At 44.9% G+C, this 18608-nt stretch overlaps 1 protein-coding gene and 1 long non-coding RNA gene across 19 annotated transcripts in view; one reads left to right on the top strand and one right to left on the bottom strand.

Moving 5' to 3' along the window:
* Window positions 1-18608, top strand: part of Ablim1 (actin binding LIM protein 1) — a 277478-nt gene that overhangs the window by 99931 nt on the left and 158939 nt on the right. For 3 of the 18 annotated variants that reach the window (XM_047553303.1, XM_047553310.1, XM_047553307.1), the window contains exon 1: window positions 12530-12823. The exons of 1 other annotated variant lie outside the window; for it this stretch is intronic. In XM_047553303.1, the coding sequence (XP_047409259.1) occupies window positions 12808-12823 (16 nt within the window). In that variant the 5' untranslated portion in view covers window positions 12530-12807. Of the gene's footprint in view, window positions 1-12522; window positions 12824-18608 lie in introns of those variants that run through there. 14 more of the 18 variants (XM_047553308.1, XM_047553312.1, XM_047553313.1 and 11 more) reach the window with 9 other exon arrangements.
* LOC124985014 (uncharacterized) lies at window positions 9884-11191 on the bottom strand. Its single transcript, XR_007108772.1, has 2 exons — window positions 10892-11191; window positions 9884-10121 (listed from the first exon to the last, which is right to left on the bottom strand). It is a non-coding gene; the product is annotated as an uncharacterized LOC124985014 (long non-coding RNA).

The following is an 18608-nucleotide window of genomic DNA, read 5'->3' as shown; positions in this document are numbered from 1 at the left end:
TAGGCATGGAGCCACCATGTGACCCAGTTATACCACTCCTCAGAATTTATCCTGAAGAATTAAAGTCATCATACTACAGTGATACATGCACATCCATGTTTACAGCAGCACAATTCACAATAGTCAAACTATGGAACCAGATTGAGTGTCCCTCAGTGGATGAATAAATAAAGAAAATATGATATACATACCCAATGGAGTTTTATTCAGCTATTAAGAAAAATGAAATTATGGCATTTGCATGAAAATGGATGCCAGAGACTCTTATATCATGCAAAATAAGTCAAACTCAGAAAGTTAAGGGACATGTTTTCTCTCATATACAGAAGCTAGACAGGAGAAAGGAAAAGAAAGATGGGGGCAACTCTCGTGAAAACCAAAGGGAGATCAGTATAGGAAAGGGACTTAAGGGGAAGAGGAGGGGAGGGAGGAAGGAAATGCTGGGTACTGACATTGGCCAAAGTATATTGTTGTATTGGGCATTGTGTTCATGTACAAATATGTAACAACAAAGCCCATCAGTACATACAACTATAATGCACCAATAAAAAATGTAGGAAAAAGAAAGAAATATTGCCAAGTTGGCCTATGGCCTAGAGTACTAGCACAATCTGGTTGAACTGCAGATATATGCAGTAGTTTAAATTTTTAAAAAAGAGAGTTTATACATATATGTAAATACAACAGAATAGCATAATAAAATTACACATTTATGTAGAGCTTGATAAATGTCATAAATCATATTGCTTCCCCCTACACGTAACTGCTGGCTGAAAAGACATTTGTTTATGAAGTTTATGAAGTAGTTGTTAGCTCTGACCCCTGTTACTGGAGTTCATCCAAGTAGGCTCATTTACATATTTTACAGGAAGAAGCACTTTAACCCAGTACGTGTACACACAAATTCCATTGTGTTTGTGCAGTAAAATGATCCAATTAATCACTGATTCTCTTGAGAAAAAAAATATTGTTTGATGAACATGCTTGGTTTCTTCAGGGTATTGTTCTCTGTAATCTTAAGTGGTGGACTAATTGAAAGTGACCAGTGAATCAAAGCAAATTTTTTTCCCTTTTTTAGCATAAAAATATGGACAACTTACAGTCCTTTTTCCCATGCTGCTCCAGGACCAGCAGTCTAGATCAGGGGAATGCCCATCTGCCCACCTGTTGAATTTCCTCTGACACTCTGCCACTTAGAACTTCGGCATACACTTGGCTCTGTGATACCTGCCTCTGTTCTGACCCTACTTTTTAAATGCAAGTCCCCACCACTGACTGGCACTTTTATACATATCTCTTACTTTGGATTCTCAGGAATGAAAACTGAATTGGCCCAGTTCATCTTTTTTTTTTTTTTTTTTTTTGGTGCTGGGGATTTGAACCCAGGGCCCTGTGCTTGCAAGGCAAGCACTCTACCAACTGAGCTATATCCCCAACCCTCCAATTCATCTTTTTGAAGACAGAATATATACTGTAAGTCCTTGGCCAACTGATGTATGGATCTCTCTCTGATCCAGTGTCTGCTAAGAATCTGGCTGTATATAACCAAGAGGAAGAGTCATGGCTTGGTGACTTCCCAAAGGATAGGTAGAATGAGGACAGAGGAGGCATGGATAAACAGAGTCTCCCAAGAAATGTTCTTACATGTGGACAATGAACATTGATAAATGAAAATCTGGCCACATTTTCATGGCTATATAGCCTAAATAACTGGAAAGATAAGCTAAAATCCTATGTGAATATCCTTAGAACCAATTCATCTTTGTTTTTATTCATCAGTCTCTAGAGGAAAGATGGTAGGGAAACACTAGGTATAAGTAAATGAGAGACAATTTTGGTTCTTGCACTAAGAATCTGGATCTAATCAGGGAAAGGGGAACAGTATGCTATCTCCCTTTTCTTAAGGAACCCTGAAGATACATTTGCCTTGTGATATAATTTCTTATTAAGTCCAAGAAATGGAACTGAGCCATAAAAGCAGTGATGAGATTTTGCACATCTCTAAGCAAAGATGAGGCAATTGGGTGATGTTATCTGAGATTGTTTCTATGAGATACTTAGGTTCAGATTCACAGGACAGACTGTTGCACGTCATTACTTCCTGTTGGGAAAACAAGGACACAGACACAGCGGTACTCCTCTCTGACCCACCTCCTGGTTTTCATTAGTTATGACATTGTTTTCATGTTGTTCTTTGCTTAAAACATGCTCATTCTCTTCTGTAACCATAGCCTAGCTATGTGGTGTCAGTTTCACTGTAACTGAATTCACTGTTCATTGCTACTCCTCTTTCTACAAGATTGCATTCCTGAGTTTATTGGACTCATCTCTTAATTGACTGGCTATTGTTGGCTCATGGTTTTGGATTGCCAGAGCACGTTTGGGTGTTTGGTGGTCTCCATTGTCTTTATGTCTGAACAGCATTTTGGCTCAGTGTAAGGTTCTTGGGACACACACTTCCCTTCTGCCAAGACTCCCAGGTATAGTTCTTATCATGGTTTGGATATGAGGTGTCCCCCAAAGCCCCTGTGTTAATACAGGAAGGTTTGGAGGAGAAATGATTGGACTGTGAGAGCTGTACCCTCTCAGTCCCTCCTAGTTTTAATGGACTGACTGGGTGGTAACTGTAGGCAGGTGGATTGTGATTGGAAGAAGTGGGTCACTAGAGGCATGACCTGGAAGGGTTCATCTTCCCTGCCACCCCTTCCCCCGACCTCTTTGCTTCCTGGCTGCCATGAACGGAGCAGTGCTTCTCTACCATGCCCTCCGCCATGATGCTCTGCCTCACCTTGGGCCAGAGCAATGCGGTCAGCTAGGGACTGAGACCTCTGAAACTGTGTGCCCCAGATAAAACTTCTCCTCCTCTAAGTTGTCCTTGTCAGATATTTTGGTCACAGAAATGTAAAGCTGACTAAGACATTCCTTTGTCTTTCAAGCATCGGTGTTGCTGTGGAGAAGTCTAAGAGTAGTCTGCATTTTTCTCTTTTCCTAGGTGATAGGTTTTTAAAAATTTTTTGCTTTGGTATCTGGAGAATGATATCATTTGAAGTTCAAAAGCTTAGTGTAGGACTTGGATTAGCATTCCGTATCAACTCTTGCCAAAATATTAAGTCTATACTCTCTAAGTCTGCAAGTTCAAATCTATCTTCATCTTGGAGGGCATTGTTGTATTTAATCATTGAATACATCTTCTACTTCATAGATTCTCTACTTCTCAGACATAAACTTGAAGCCCTCTCTTATCTTACATACCTATTGGCTTTTCTCTCGTTGTTGTAGGATCTTCTGCCTTCACTGAAATCATCTCAAACTCTTTTATGCTAGGAATTGGATATTTTATTGGCATCTGCTCTGTTCTTTGATGTTTCATTTCTTCGTATTGATACTATCCTGGTCCTCAGTTTTCATTTCTTAATTTCTATAATCATTTTCCCCTCTCATTCTATCATACCATCTTCTCAATTGTGAACTTTTTTTCGTTTCATGCATTAATTCAGCAGCCTCTATCTAGGCCCACTTTTCCTCACTTCTTGCTCAGCTGTGACTCAGGTAAGCGCCCACCTCTTACTGGTCACTGACTAGAATGCTCTTTCTGCAGGTACACAGCTGACTTATTCTTCCACCTCCATCAGGTGTTTACTCAGATGGCCATTTCTCAAAGAGGCCTTTCTCCACCACTCTGCTGAAAACCACAGCTCCTTCCCCAACACTACCCTCCTTGATTGTTCTCCATAGCACTGAACACTGCCTGTCAAATAGACATCTAAACTTCACTTCTGTTTTACTGTGCCAACCCCCAACTAGAATGTGAATTCTTCCACAGCACAAATTAGTTTTTGTCGTTTTTTTCACTGTGATATCCTAGCACTTAGAAACATTTTCTGAGACTTACTAAGCACTCAGTAAATACCTGTTGAATGACCAGAGGCTGAGCATACCTTCATCTCCCTGGGAAGATTCCTAGCATCAAAACCATGGTTTTTTTGACCAGTGGCATCACACGGCTTTTACTCATTTGACACCAAAGGTCACATGACAAGGTATTAGAGGGGGTTAAATTCTTCAAGTCAGTACAGGTTGTCTTAGTCAGCTTTTTCGCTGCTATTACTAAAAGATCTGTCCAGCACAATGATAGAGGAGGAAAGGTTTATTTGAGGGCTCACGGTTCCAGAGGTCTTAGTCCATAGAAGGCTAGCTCCATTCCTCGGGGCTCCAGGTGAGGGTGAACATCATGGAGGGAGAGGGTGGAAGACGGAAGCACCTCATATCATGGTGGTCATGAAGCAGAGAGAGCAGACTCCATTCTCCAGATACAAAATATATACCCCAAAGCCACGCCCCAATTCCCACCTCCTCCAGCCACACCCCAACACTTCCATTGATCCCACCAGGGATTAATTCACTGGTTAAGACTCTCACAACCTGATCATTTCTCCTCTGAGCCCTCCTGCATTGTCTCTCGTGTGCCTTTGGGGGACGCCTCACATCCAAACCGTAACACCGTTAAATGCCCAGGTTCACTTTTGACTCATTTTCTAAGAGCTTGTGTCACCCTGGACAGGCTTGCTAGAGGACTTAGTTTTCCTCTTTGGCTCCTGATAGCCTAAAATGGTTTTGGAAACTTGAATTTTGCGACTTTTAAGCTCATCCTATTCTGTTGTACTGTGATGAAGCATGAGAAAGCAACCAATAGCACTTGCTGTGGGTCTTCCCTGCGTCCCTTCTCTGTGCCTGGCAATTTCGTTTCATAAGGAACATCTCTCATCCTCATCCAGCGCCAAGCACAAAGTCCAATGCACATGGAAAACGTGGGGGCTTCTTATTCAAAATGCAGGGGAAAATGTGCCGTTAAAGGCCTAAAATACAAAAATTTTTTTCTTTCTTTTGGACTCTCTCTCAATTTGTAGTGTTTTGGCTGCTGTTCAGTGATGTCATAAAGTGAAATTAAAAATTTAAATGATTAACCTGAATTTCACCTTTCATCTTTGCACAATACAATGTCAATTTTTAAAAGCAAATATAAGAACACTTAATTCATATGTGGAGTCACTGAAGCCTACAAATTTCACAGATTGCAGTTACATATGTATTTCCAGAACAGCGGAAATGCTGGGCAAAACCAACAGAGTGGTTTTTATTTCATTCTTAATACGTGCTCATTCTATGTCACTCCTCCTTTGGTTTACTGATGAGTCAAGAGGGACTGAGAGGGAAGCGGGCAGCGGGCCTGCCTGTGTTCCCCTCTCCGTGCCAGTGGGTTGGCTAATCTGATCAGGCACATAGGCAGGAACAGTAATGATAGGGTTCCCAATGCCTTTCTTCTACCTTCAAAGAAAATGGCTTGTTGACTCCCCGGTTGACTCAGTTGTAGATGTTCCTCGTCCTCACTTTCCGTTCCTGAATTCTCATGCGTCCCGGGTCCACTGGAATTCGGTGCTCACGAGGAAGCAGGAATGGGCGATAAATACACTGCAACTCTGGTGACATGCGTGCTCCACTTTCCCCTTGGACTTCACTTGACCAAATTATTACAAAGTTTAGTGTAACAGCAAAGCACAGGGCCCCGGACACGGCACAGGTCCCAGCCCATGAAGCCAGCCCTGTCCTCACCACCACCTCCCCAATGGAGTGTGTTATTACCATTCACAGATGAGACCGCTGAATCCCACAGAGAGAAAATAAGGTGCCCAGGGTCACTCAGCACGTGGTGGAGCTGGAATTCAAACCCAACCTGTGTTTGATCAGGCTGTCTGTGTGGCCATTGTGGCATAATAGACTCGCCACTGGTAGGAGGCCAGATGTGAGGAGTTCTGACCCATTTTCTAAGCGATCGCCTCTCCCTGGACAGGCTTGCTGCAGGACTTCAGCTTGCCTCTTCCTTAATGCCCATTTAATCGTGCACGCTGTGGATTTTTGCAAACCAGAACCTGGGCTGTACGGTCGCTTCTCTCTGGCTGCTGAGAACTGGCGACATGCTGGAGACAGTGCCGCCCGTCCTGTGCAGCAAATGCAGCATGGCTGTGTGTTTCATGTGTGGTATTTGGCTCGTCCCTCAGGTGATGACTGAAACATCCCAGGGGAATAAGAAAAAGGCTGTTTTCTGGAAGTGTGGCAGGGCACAATTAGGGGAGCCATGAGGAGCATCAAGGAGGCAAATGTGGGTTTTGTAAACCTTGCAAAAATTCTGTAACAAAAAAATTTTTTAAAGTTTTTTTTTTTTTAACGTCTCTTTATGTGAAGCATAAAAATACTGTTCCTTGAGAATGATTAGGGTGGATGATTGTGCTGTATTTTAAAAGACTTAATGCGTGGGTCTGGGTATTCCATCTCTCCCTGTCCTACCAAGGGTGGGCCCGACAGGCCAAGGTTGCCTGCTATTTTCCTGATAGGTCCTATCACACAGAGTCCAAGAACTAAGGAAGGAAAGGGAATTAGGAGAGAGGACTGTTCTATAAAACAAGGGAAAACGTAACAGATTTTCCATTGTGCTGGGTTGTTTGGAAATGCCAGAGGAGTCAATGTGCATTAACGTACGTGTGTGTGTTTGCCCATGTGTGTATGTAAGTGTGAGGGTGAGTATGTGGACAGTCAGGGAGGGGGAGGAAAGGGAAGCCACCGCCACCCAAAAGCAGAGCCCATGGCTTTGAACTCTGACAGACCTGCCTCTTTCCTCACAGGTAAAGCGTAGCAACATGCACTTCCTCCGTGTTATGAGAATGAAATGAGGTGGTCATCATAAAGACACTGGCATGGTGGCTGACCTATTATGTAATAGGTGCTCAGGAAATGACGATGAAATTGGTAGTGAGGTAGGTTATCAAGGAGATGTGGTAAAATGATGACCTGATTAAATTCCTTTTTAGTTTGCTTTCTCTCCTTGGTAATTATTGGTACTTTCAAGCAATTGATAAATCAATTTTTATATAAGACAGTGAATTTACTTTTAATTTATTTGAATTGGATTTGATTATAGAAAATGGGTGCTCATTTAGAATTTTGACTTGCCGTATGGAAAGTTTTTGACATTTATTCCTTAGTGCTATAGTCTGGTTCTAGAATGTCCGCCGAGCCCCTTATGTTAAAGACTTGGTCCCCAGCTTGGCACTGTTGGGAGGTGGTGGAAACTTTAAGAGGTAGGACTAATGGGAGGTCTTCAGTCATCTGCAAGAAACCCAGCCTCTTCCTCCTTTCTTTCATGTATCAGCCATGAGGTGACCTCCTTTTTGCTCTGTCATGTGATCCCCACCAAGGTAGGTGCCTCACCACAGGCCCAAAAGCAATGGGACCAACCAACCATGCACTGAAACTTCCCAAACTGTGAGCCCAAATGAACCTTTTCTCTTTATAAGTTGATTAGCTAAGATATCTGTTACAGTTAGGGAGAGCAGACTAACACAGTATTCATCAAATTTTGGATTCCTACTTTGTGCCTGTTACTATGTGAACATAGATATCATAACATATGACCCCCTCCCTCTGAGAGAGAGTCAACAATCATTTGCAAAAAGTAACATGCAAATCCTTCATTGCACTATAGTCAAGTCCAGAGCATGGGTGGTATTAAGTACTAGAAAGAAGAAAGTGTTGACAGGAAAGGCACACAATTACACCTACTAGAAAGTGACTGTTTTTATATCCCATTAACTGAATTTCTCCCTAGAAAATACTAAGAAAAAAGAGAAAGCTAATAGTATACTGTTTTTTAAAAATGGCCTTTTCACAAGTAATTCAAGGCTATTTCTGTACTTGTGAACTTCTCATGTATCTGAAATTAGGCAAAAATCTGAGAGAATATCAAAAGATCCTTTGAGCCAGGTATGTCTGTCTACCTGTCTCAAAATAAAATAAAATAAATAAATAAATAAAATAAATAGAAATGTTGGGAATGTAGCTCAATGGCAGAATGCCCCTGGATTCAATCCCCAGTAACACACACACACACACACACACACATAAATAAATAAAATACAGAAGAAGAATCCTTTGAATTCTAGTAATAGGTTCCATGACACTTGTAGAAAAATAATGATTTTTGTGTCCATTGTTAGTTATATCATTAGTGGATTGTTTGTAGTTATCTTTAGATAAACCTTAATAATTTTTATTATTTTCTTGGGCTTCAACCTATTCCTTAAGTTCAGACCTGGCTTCTGAAAAGGACTACAGGGAAGTTTGGATAGAAGCATAAAATAATTCCTTTTTAATAATTCAAGGACAAGAGCTTTACTGGGCATTGATTCTGTGAAATTCATATGGAAAAAATGCTAAGCATTGTCAATTGAAGACACAGTTTTAGGATCAAGAGGGCTTAGACACATAGGAATTTGTCTCAGACTGTAGGAAAGTTTGGAATCGCCATTCCAATAAATTTTCATTAAGCTCACAGTGACTGTCAGGCAGATTGTCATTTTAGCCAACTGAGAGCATAAGTATTGCTTGTCAACTGTGATGGCATGTGTGTAGCTATTTGTAAATCCCATGTCCATCCTTCTGTTCAGCAAGCCAGTGTTTTGGGCCAGGGGTCTTCAGTCACTGTAGGAGCTGACTGTACCTAAAGCCGCATCTCTACAGAATTGGAGTCCAGAGACCTGGGGCGGGGGCCAGACATCTGTATTTAAAGCACCCTAAGTAGTTCTGTCCCCAGAAGTCTGCAGGCCGCACAAGTGGGGGTTGAAAAGCATGAAACCTTTGTTGCCTTCCAGGAGAGCACCACGTGGGTGTGCAAAGCCACTACTACCGAAGGATAAGCCAATCCCAATGGGTCACGCTTCTTAAGATGCCGTGTGTCTGGTGGATGTGGCTATCCCTTGATTCCACTTATCAGAGGAATGTGTAAATAAACTAAGAAACACAGATACTTCTGGGGCATCTATTGCATGCCAGTCTGCTAACCACTGGAAATGCACTCACCAACACAATTCAGTTTGGAAGGAGGAGCCAATATGTGTGGGAACAGATCATTGGGAACTTTGAAATTCAGCCAAAACCTTTAGAACTCAATTTGGAAAGAAAGGTAGCTCAGTTGTGAAATACTGGCCATGTGACTTCTAAGGTCTAGCCTCCCTAGAGTGTCATTGAGAGCCATCTGTGCCCACCTCTCACCTGCCTGATCTTGAGCTTCCCCTGCTGCCTATGAGTTGTGAACTACTTGATACCTTCTTGCCCCATACCTTCTGCAGGGAATGACCTTTCCCTCTTTCCTCCCTTGGCTTGCCAGTCCTCTCCTGTTCTTCTGCCTACAGCATGGGGAGTGCTCAGCACTGTCCTGGACTTGGTGTCTCATTCTGTCTAACACCTCCTTAATTTCTCTGGAAATATTTGTGGGTCTGAATCTTCTGCACTAGACTGTAAGCACCTCCAAAGCAGCGGTTTCTCTCCTCTTACTTCTGCATTGCCTGCCTGGGACCCGGCACACTGGAGAGATCCCTTCAGTGTTTGAAGGGAGGTTGATAGGTACAAACACCAAGTAGAGAGCAAATAAGGGATTGTTCTCAAGGTTTCTTTCTGCTGAATTCTGCTGGAAAGGATTTTGAGTGCTTTCTTGCCCAAGGACCCAGAGGTGTTGAGAGATGGTACCTGGGCTCCTGGGCCCATGGAGGGATCCCCAAATTCTTGCACTACATGTGCCTGGGTGGCAGGTTCAGAAGTCTTCCAGGCTGCTTGTTTTCGAGTGGCAACATTTTCCTCTTAATTGGCATTTCTATCGAAATGATACATGCTTGAATTTTTGCCAAGAGTGACTGCATGCTAACAAGCCTTTCTCTTCAACAAAATGGTCTCTGTCTGTTGGTCAGTGGTGGACAATCCTTGCCTCATTCTGCGAGTGAATGAAAAGTAGTGAGTCAGTTTCAGGGTGGAAGGGGGAAATAAAAAAACAAATAAAACCGTGGGCCAGTGTCTGTATTATGAAAACTTATTTCATCTGAGTGGAATGAGACTGAGATAATTTCTTTGAAAAATAAGAATTTTGAAAACCTCTTCTTTCTTATGGACTGGAAATTTCTTTTCTTTTTCTTTTTTTTCTTTCCTCTTGATTTATGTTGCTGCATTTCTTGCAGCTTTAACTGGAAGTAGAAAATATCTCTACTTGGCTTCTCTTCCCAGGCTCTTAAGGATTCTGTCTTGAGGCAAGGAGACAAAACAATTTGGTTTTACTCTCCCACATTCCAAAAATAACTTTAGCAATACCCTCTGGTTATCTAGAAAGTGCAGAGTGGATGCTTTTATCCTAAAGTAGCAGTGTCTGATTGTTGGGGGGACTTTTGCCATATGCCTGTTATTTAGCAGCTAACTGCTGGTGACTCACTCACTTTGACTGTGGTACAGGAAAATTCTTTCCATGGAAAACACGGGGCGGGCAGGGTGGGGGGAGCTCTCTCTGAACCACTATGTAGTATTTTCCTTTAGAAAAGGCTTCTCTGAAAATGAATAGACGCCAGCTGTTACTCTGCTCTCTCTGACTCCCAAGATCCCAGAGATCCTTTCTAGACTCTGTCCCTGTGCAAATTTGTCCCCAAAGATGCCCAGGTACATTCAGAACTAAAATATGAGACTGGGTTGGTTAGTAAACTTAAATCTCAGAATTAAAAACTCATCTTAAGTTAAAGAGAATGGAAGCAATGGCATTTAAAGTTTGGACTACAACCCATGGTGTCCACTGTCACATTTTAGCAGAGAGGTGGGGGTGGGGGCGAGAAGAGAGTGTAGCTTAATTTTTCTTTTTCCCTCTTTTCTCCCCAACCCCCATGCATGTGTTGTACCACGGAGCTACACCCGCAGCCCCACGTCTCCCTTTCCCTGGAGCTGAAAATCATAAGGGCCTTAAAGAGAAAAGTGCCTCAGCGAGGTGCTGATCTATTTATGCAGCAAAAGTACAGCAAAATAAACTCACCTGCTAGGCTCATAGCACGAACTAATTCCAGTTCTCTGCAGCTGATTTTGCTTGTCAACATCTCTTTAAAGGCTCTGAGGGCGATTAGGGGTGGGGCCAAGCAGTTTTAACCATGAAAATTGGGGAATGCAAAGGGCTCATCTCAGATGCTCTTGAACTAGGCCGTCCCTCTGCCCTTTGGGTCGTGTCCCTCTCTTCTTGGCTCTTATTTATGAATGGAGGTTGGAGAAGCCGCTTAAAGGCTCTTCAGTGCTTATACTCCAGCTGGCCGCTGGCACAGGGCAAACATGACGCTGTGGGCTGCGGTGGGGGTGGGGAATAGTGCGGGAGAAGCTTGTCACAGAAAAGACGACCCAGGGGCTGGAGGGGACTTAGCCCTTACTTGCAGACCCAGACACTCAAGCTATTAATAGTAGAGCCCTGAGTCACAGATGCAGGAATGTCACAGCTGCTTGAGCTGTGCTACTGTTACACATCAGAAGGCCAGCCTTAGAGACCTGTCCAAGACGAGAGAGAGAAATGGCCGTTTTCTTCCTTTTCCCCCAGCCACGCCAAACATGATTTATTTAAAGCCATAGCCCTCCTCTGAGTCAAAGCTGAGGCAGGTTGGTTGACTCCATTCCTTTCTGTTCCCCTGGCTCTCTTAGACCCAACACGTTACAATATTTGCAGTAAATACAGTCTAATGCTGGCTGTGCATTCTGGTTTCTGAAAGATGTGTTGGCCATCTGCTGCTCTCCCGGAGTGGTGCAACGTCTGTCTTTTCCTCTTGCTCATCACATTTCTTCCACGTGTATGTGATGTGCAGCGGGGACCCAGTGATCTGGATTGGGGAGACAGGTGCCGGAATGGGGTGGGTGTCGGTTTTGTGAACCAGGAAGTCCTCTGCTCACAGGAGACCTGCCTGTGACATGGTGGGTCAGAAATCAAAAGCCAGGAGCTACACCGTGGGTCAAGCTCACGCTGATGCAGGTTGCAGATGGTACTAGGTCCGGCTACCCTGTAATCATAACTAGGGTTCCTCCCTCAGATACATATCTGAAGAGCTTGTCTTGAAAATTCCAAAGAAGCAGGGAGAAGTGGAAGTCAGAATCCTGCCCAACTGGATAAGTCAGTTGTTTTTTCTTTGATCCTGAATTAGATCCTGGATAAGGAATTGAATCCTGAAAGGTCCTCTTCCCAGGCTCTCTCACTGTCTGAGAGACAGACAGGAGACATTTCACCTTCTCCTACCCCCATTTAGATAAAATGGGGCTGCAGGAGGGAGGGGAATAGGGCAAACCAAACGTCATGATTCATTTTTCATAGGAAAATGAATTTGCCACTAGCATTTTTTTTTCTACTAGGGCCAATTTTCCGTATTCAATTTGCCTGAAAGCAGCTGTAATAGGACTTGAAAGCAGCTGTCATAGGAAACTAATAAGCTAACAATTGACAAGTTTTACTTATGGAAGCAACCAACCCCAGGCTGTGACTCGGACTCCCTCCTCTGGCAATCACTTATCAGACCCTGGAAGGGAGCCAGGGCTCGGGAGCATTTCGTGGCCCGTTTTCCCTGGACTTGGGAGTGAGGAATGCAAGGTGGTGTCAGCGACCAGAGATTAGGACGGTGGAATTTGGCATTTGTTACAGCAGCAGCTGTAGCGAGTGGTTTCAACCCGAGGGCAGAGTCCCCCAGCAGGGCGCGGCCGGCGCTCGGCGGAGAGCTCGGCGGCGCTCGCTGGGCGGGCTTGGGAGCGGGCCCGCCGCGCGGGGGGCGGGATCGTAGGCAGCAGCCGCGTACTTGGACTTCGCGAGTGGGTGTCGGGGGCGTCTCCCCGCAGCCTCTGCAGCACTGAGCTGTCTGCCTAGGCGCTTCCACGCCCAGAGTTCATTCTTGCTGCCTTCTGTCCCGCTCCGCCAAGGACCCGGTTGCCATGGTGAAGGAGAAAGGTAATTATAAATATCGATCACGGTGCACGGTTGCAGAAGTTGGAGTGGCACTGCGGGACTCGGCCACCTAACCGGCAGTGATCAATGGAAAGCCGGGCAGACATGTTTTCGGTGGGAGAATCTCTGTACTGTGAAGTCTGGGTTCCCATCGAACCGTGACTTCATTCAGAACCTTTAATTTTAGCCACAGCGTCTGAGCCTCGTCTTATTTCTGGAGCGTTCGCGCAGCCGAGCTCCTGAGGGTGTGCGTCTCTTTGGATTGTTACCGCATTTTAATCTTTGGTTGTTCCAGACCTACCTTCATTCTCTTCTCGCTTACTGCCCTTCCCCCAAACAGTGGGTTAAGAGATGTGATGGAAGGAAGGGTCCTTCCTACAGTCTTGGGCTGAGCCGGGACCAGCCCAAGTCTAGCCAGAGGCCGAGAGGAGAAGCTGGGCTCTTATTGTACAGCCTTCAGGTGTGCTGTATTTAGAGCCTGCCATTTCGTCACTCCTCCAAACGCTTTCTGAAAAGATGCTGTACATGGCGAAGGTAACGGAATCACACAGTAAAGCAGAATGTGAAAAGGCAGGGTGGGTGTGCCGGGCGCAGGTGTTCGTTCTGCATGCATTGGGCGGGGCCCTGAAATTAAGTCAAATCTTTCAAACTTGAATTGTAGTGAGCAAAAGAACACAGCAAGAGTTTGTTTTTAATTATTGGAGTAATATACAAATTCATCTCCAGTTAAGAAAGTGAAATGTAGAAATAGGAATAAGAGAAAGCTCTTTACTTCTGTCAACGTCAGTTGCTAATGGTTAGTGTATATCTTTCTAGATCCTTCTAAACTGAAATTAGATATACTATGTGAAAAGTATTAAAAATGGGATCATTTTTGCAGGCATGAGGCCCTGGGTTCAATCCCAGCACCAAAAAAAAAAAAAAAAAAAAAAGATCATTCTATCACCATTTTTCTGTGATTCTATTTTTTTTTTTCTCTTAACAATATGTTTTAGAGACCTTCACCAAATGATCTTATAATGTAAAAGGTCACCCCTTAATCTTGCTCTCTGGTAAGCTTGGATTTATGGTCACATTTTCTTACTGTGGGATGTACTTCCCTCCACTCACAGACATCTGCCCTTCTGGGGCTGTCTTGGACCATTTCAATGACTTACGTAAATCTGCTTTCTCTTAAAGCTACTACCGGCAGTACATTTGAGGTGAAAATGCTGCATTCAAGTTGATCCTTCTTGCTGGAAAGGCAATTGGTTTTATTACACTAATGGATGGGTTGAGAGGCAGCCTCATGACAGCTTGTCAGTGTCAGGGCTGCCCCTCAGGACAGGGACATGCGATTCTGCCCTTGCTCTGCACCTGAAGTCTTCAGTACTTGCCTACTCTAGCTTCCGTCTTTCACTGCATAAATGGTAGTCGAGTGAAACAATTTGGTACAAAGTGCTTCTGATAATGTCTCTTCTCTTTCTGGGGTGCTTCCTGGGCCTCTGGGTGCCAGATACAGTTGGAACATTTACGGGCGTTTGGATCTCTTCATTTGTATCTCCCACCCACCTAGAATAACATGGCCCCAATCTCTGATGCTGATGATTCCCAGTGTAAGTAATTTATGAGTGATGGGAGAGGGAACAAGAAAGGCCACTTCTCAGCCTATTCCTGTGGGGCGCAGGGCAGCCCCAGGCCTGCTGTATGTGACATACATTGTAGATTGGGAGACCATGTAGCAACTCTCTTCCTAAGTCCCAGAGCTTAGACTACCTGGGTTCACCTTTGCTTTACAAGGCAGTGGCCACTTTCTAACTGGAACATTTTGGAAAGGCCATGGAGAGGTCGCATACTAGCATTATCTTGACCTTTAGCCACTGATTAAAGGCTGTTCCTTTTTTATTTTGAGGCCTCCCAGCTTTCTGATTACACCTACCTCAGCCAACAGCTGAGAAAGGCAGAGGTTTTTTTTGGCAGTGACACCAGAGCTTCCCTTCCATGGGAAGAAGGGACCTTCATTGTAGCCTGTGAAGTGAGAAGGGCACAGGGGAGCAAGTAGCACCATCTTCATCCTAGAGATGAGAAAACTGGGGATCAGAAGAGGTAAGTAAACTGCTCAAGGTCACACAGCAGATAGTTGGTCCATACTCATCCTCTGTGTCTCATCACATGATCTCTCTCTGTTACACACAGTGAGTCTCAGAAGACAGCTGCATTGTCTCCATCTTCAGACATCCAGTGCAGCTGAGCATCTGCCTGTGGTTGATTCTCCCAACAGCAGACACAGGTTGGACTGTTGTCAGAGTTGGGACAGAACCTGTGGCTTCTCAATCTGGGGACGTGTCCAGTCCTCTCCATTTCTTCTTGCTCCCAGGAAGACCAAGCTCCCTTCTTCCTCCTGGAGCTGACAGGACTCATCTGGCACAGGCACAGACTCAGGTCAGGGTCCTGCAGACTTCAGTTGTGATCACTGCTCGGCACTCACGTTGGTTTCTGCCATTGCTGTCTCTCTAAAATCTCAGATTTAGGGTTGATGCTGGTGGAGGAAAAGCACACTGACCCACCCCACCTCCTCCCCACCCTCCCACCTCCCACCTCCTCTCCCCTTCCCATCCCCTTCCACCTCAGCTGGTGTGGAGTATTCTCTGACATTCTTTGACCCTCATGATCTTTTGTTCTCCTGACCAGTCCCCTCTCACTTCCAGTTGCAGACACTTATTGATCCCAGAATCTTGATGAAGTGGTTATTTCTCTGATGTGTTCAAGGGCACCTTACCCTTGCTGTCTCCCCTAACAAAGAAGCGTGAGAGCCTTTTGTGGGTTTATCGGTCAATATCTGTCTTCCTGAACACACTCATCGACTGCACCCCTGAGGGGCCATTCTCGTTTAGAAGCTGCACATGTCTTCCTGACGTGTGTGCTAGTGCAGTTCTGAAACTTCAAAAGGAAGTTATTGGACCTATTTATTTATTTTTGGTTAGAGAAAACAAGAGTAAGCGGATACTGGAGATAGTTATATAAACACTCATCTAATTTGAATAATAAGGAATGCTTATGATTTGGAACTGATGTAAAAGAATAAGAATTCAGTGGCAAGGGAGACACCGCAGGGTAAATAGAGCCTTACCTTTGGGCATCTCATTTTATTTTTCCCCAGGAAGTTTTCTGCTACCCCTGACTGGCCCAACTTGCTTTTAGAGTTCCAATAAAAAGCATTCCAGTTCTTCAGGAGAGGATGTCCACTCTCCACTTGCTGTTCTAAGTGTGTGGGGACACATACACACACCCACAAGGCAAGTAATTTCTCTAGAGCAGGGCTTCTCAACATGAGCACCATTGATACTTGGACAGATGCTTCTTTGTAATTCTGCCCCTTGTGTTGTAAGATGTTTTGGCAGCGTTCCTGGCCTTCCTTCACTAGATACCAGGTGGCCCTCACCTTTTACTCATGACAACTGAAAATGTCTTCAGACACTTCTTACTGCCCCAGCTGAGAGCCACTGTGATAGAGGATAGCCGGGCTCTCGGATGTCTGGACACAGCCCTCTTTAAGGTGTAGTTGGACAGATTCCCTTGAGTGCAGGGTGGGAGATGTGAAATGTTTGTCCATGAAACCCACCCACCCACCACAGCTTGTTGAAGCCAGGTAGCCGGTGGCAGAAATGGGTGTCTCAGATAATAGAGGAGCACCAGTGTGCCTGGTTTCCCAGCACATTTCAGTTACTGGAAAGGGAATATAACCTTGTTCATCAAAGCAAACACGTTACAGAGATGCCCTAGCTCGGTTCGCTCACTTTCCTTTGAGATCTGATGGCCCCCAGGAAGCCCCTCTTCAGTCTCTATCTCCTGCAGTCTCTTCCTAAGGTAGGGTGCTGAGTACTCGGGAAGGTCTTGCGAAGTTAGAAGACCCAATGGCTGCTCCCATCTATTGAGGAAAGCAAGCTAGGCTCAAAAATGGCTCCCAGGAAGTGGCTGTTTTAAAGAGGCATGGATACAGTGCTCCCGGAGGTCAAACACGGGAGATTTAGCTTCCAAGTGTGCTGACCAGGAAAGGCTTCCTGGAGCAGGTGGCTCTTGAACTAGGCTTTTAAAGATTGGGGACATTCAGATGTGGGATAAATTGGAATGAAAATAATAGATTTGAGAGAATCCAGGATGTTAGACTCAATGACCTGAAACAGTTTGATATATGTAATGAGAGGGGACGAGAAGCCCAGTGGTCTCTCTGGGGCTGCCTGACCAAATACCACAAACTAGGTGGTCTAAACAACAGAAATTCATTGTCTCAGTTCTGGAAGCTCTAAGTCTGAAATCCAGGTGCCCACACACTTTGTTCCTTCTGAGTCCCTGGGGAAGAATCTGTCTTGTGCATCCCTATGACTTCTGGTGGTTTGCTGGCCACCTTTGGTGATCCCTGGCTTGTGGAAGCGTGGCTTCATCTCTGCCTTCCAGCCCACATGGCCTTCACCTGTGTGCATGTGGGCACCAGTTGGTGGATTAGGACCACCCTGATGACCTTATTTAACTTGCTGCCTCTGTAAAGATCATGTCTCTAAGGAAGGCCACATTCTGAGGTATTGGGGTCTTGGGGGAGGGATGCAGTTCAACCTGATATACTCAGGCATGTGTTAGGTGGTAAGGCTTGAGAAGGACTGGGCAGGAGGGGCAGAGTGGGAAATGGGGTGGGATGGGAGAGGAGTTGCTGGTGATGGGAAGGGAGAAAGGAGGGGGATTCAGCTTTATAAACCTGGAAGCAGCAATGGGGATAAGGAACCAGGGGGTCGTCAGAAGTGGGCCGTCCTCTTCATACCTCTTGGCAGGACTCTGAGATTTCTTGGACAGTTGATATAAACACTGCCCCTTGCAGAAGGGAATGTTAGCAACAGACCTGACTTTCTTCTGGAAGCCTCATAGTACTTCAGATATTGGTTTCCCTGGGGAAGCTGACACCACACCTTGCTGGGCACAAGCTGCTGTGTCCAGCATCCCCTGAGGTTTAGAGACAACCCCTTCCTGCCACATCTGAAGGCCATGCAGCCTTACTCTTGGCATCTCCCGAGAACAGTGGTGTGCTGTGTCTCAAATGTGACCTACAGACTGGCACCAAAGTAATCCTCTTAGGACACTGAATCAGCCTATCGTTTCCTGGCTCAAAAACCTACATCAACAACAAGATGAAGTCCAAGCCTCCCTGCTGGCTGTGCAGGGTTCTCCCCAAGTCCTTAAAATACCTCTTTCCCAGCCCCATCTGGGCAAATATCCTTCTAAGCCTATTTTGTTTTATTTTAAAATGTAATGTTATTATTAAATCTGTCAGTGATGGGACACATACCAGATGGCGGACTTTGGCCTGAGAGCTTTACATACCCTGTCTCCAGGCTTTTAGCCCGTTGGGGTCAGTGGCGCTCCTCCCTCCACTAGGAGGAGGCCCTCATGGGAGTCAGGAAACTTGTGAGACCATCCATTTAGCTAGAAGGCAGAAGAGTTGAGTTTTCTACCCAGCCTTCTACCTATCTCAAACCTGTACTCATTGTACTTTTAACGCCCCAAACCTTTTGCTGTTTGACTATCAGGGGAGGGGGTGTTTTCCCCTGCAACCTTGGTCTTACTGCCCTTCCCGTCCTCCCTGCCTTCGTGAGAAATATGTACATCCCTCTCCTCTGCATTATCAATGACCTAACTCAAGTTCTGCTTCCTTATAAAGTTCGCTGAAGGCCTATCCCTTCTGTGAATTCTTCTGGAATGACTCTGTGCACCTAAGTAAACAGACATTAAACAGCAGTCACCTGTGCAACCAGAGCAGGTG

The sequence above is a fragment of the Sciurus carolinensis genome, chromosome 5, assembly GCF_902686445.1.
Source record: "Sciurus carolinensis chromosome 5, mSciCar1.2, whole genome shotgun sequence".
Lineage (NCBI taxonomy): Eukaryota > Metazoa > Chordata > Mammalia > Rodentia > Sciuridae > Sciurus > Sciurus carolinensis.
This window is presented reverse-complemented; position numbering and strand designations above follow the sequence as displayed.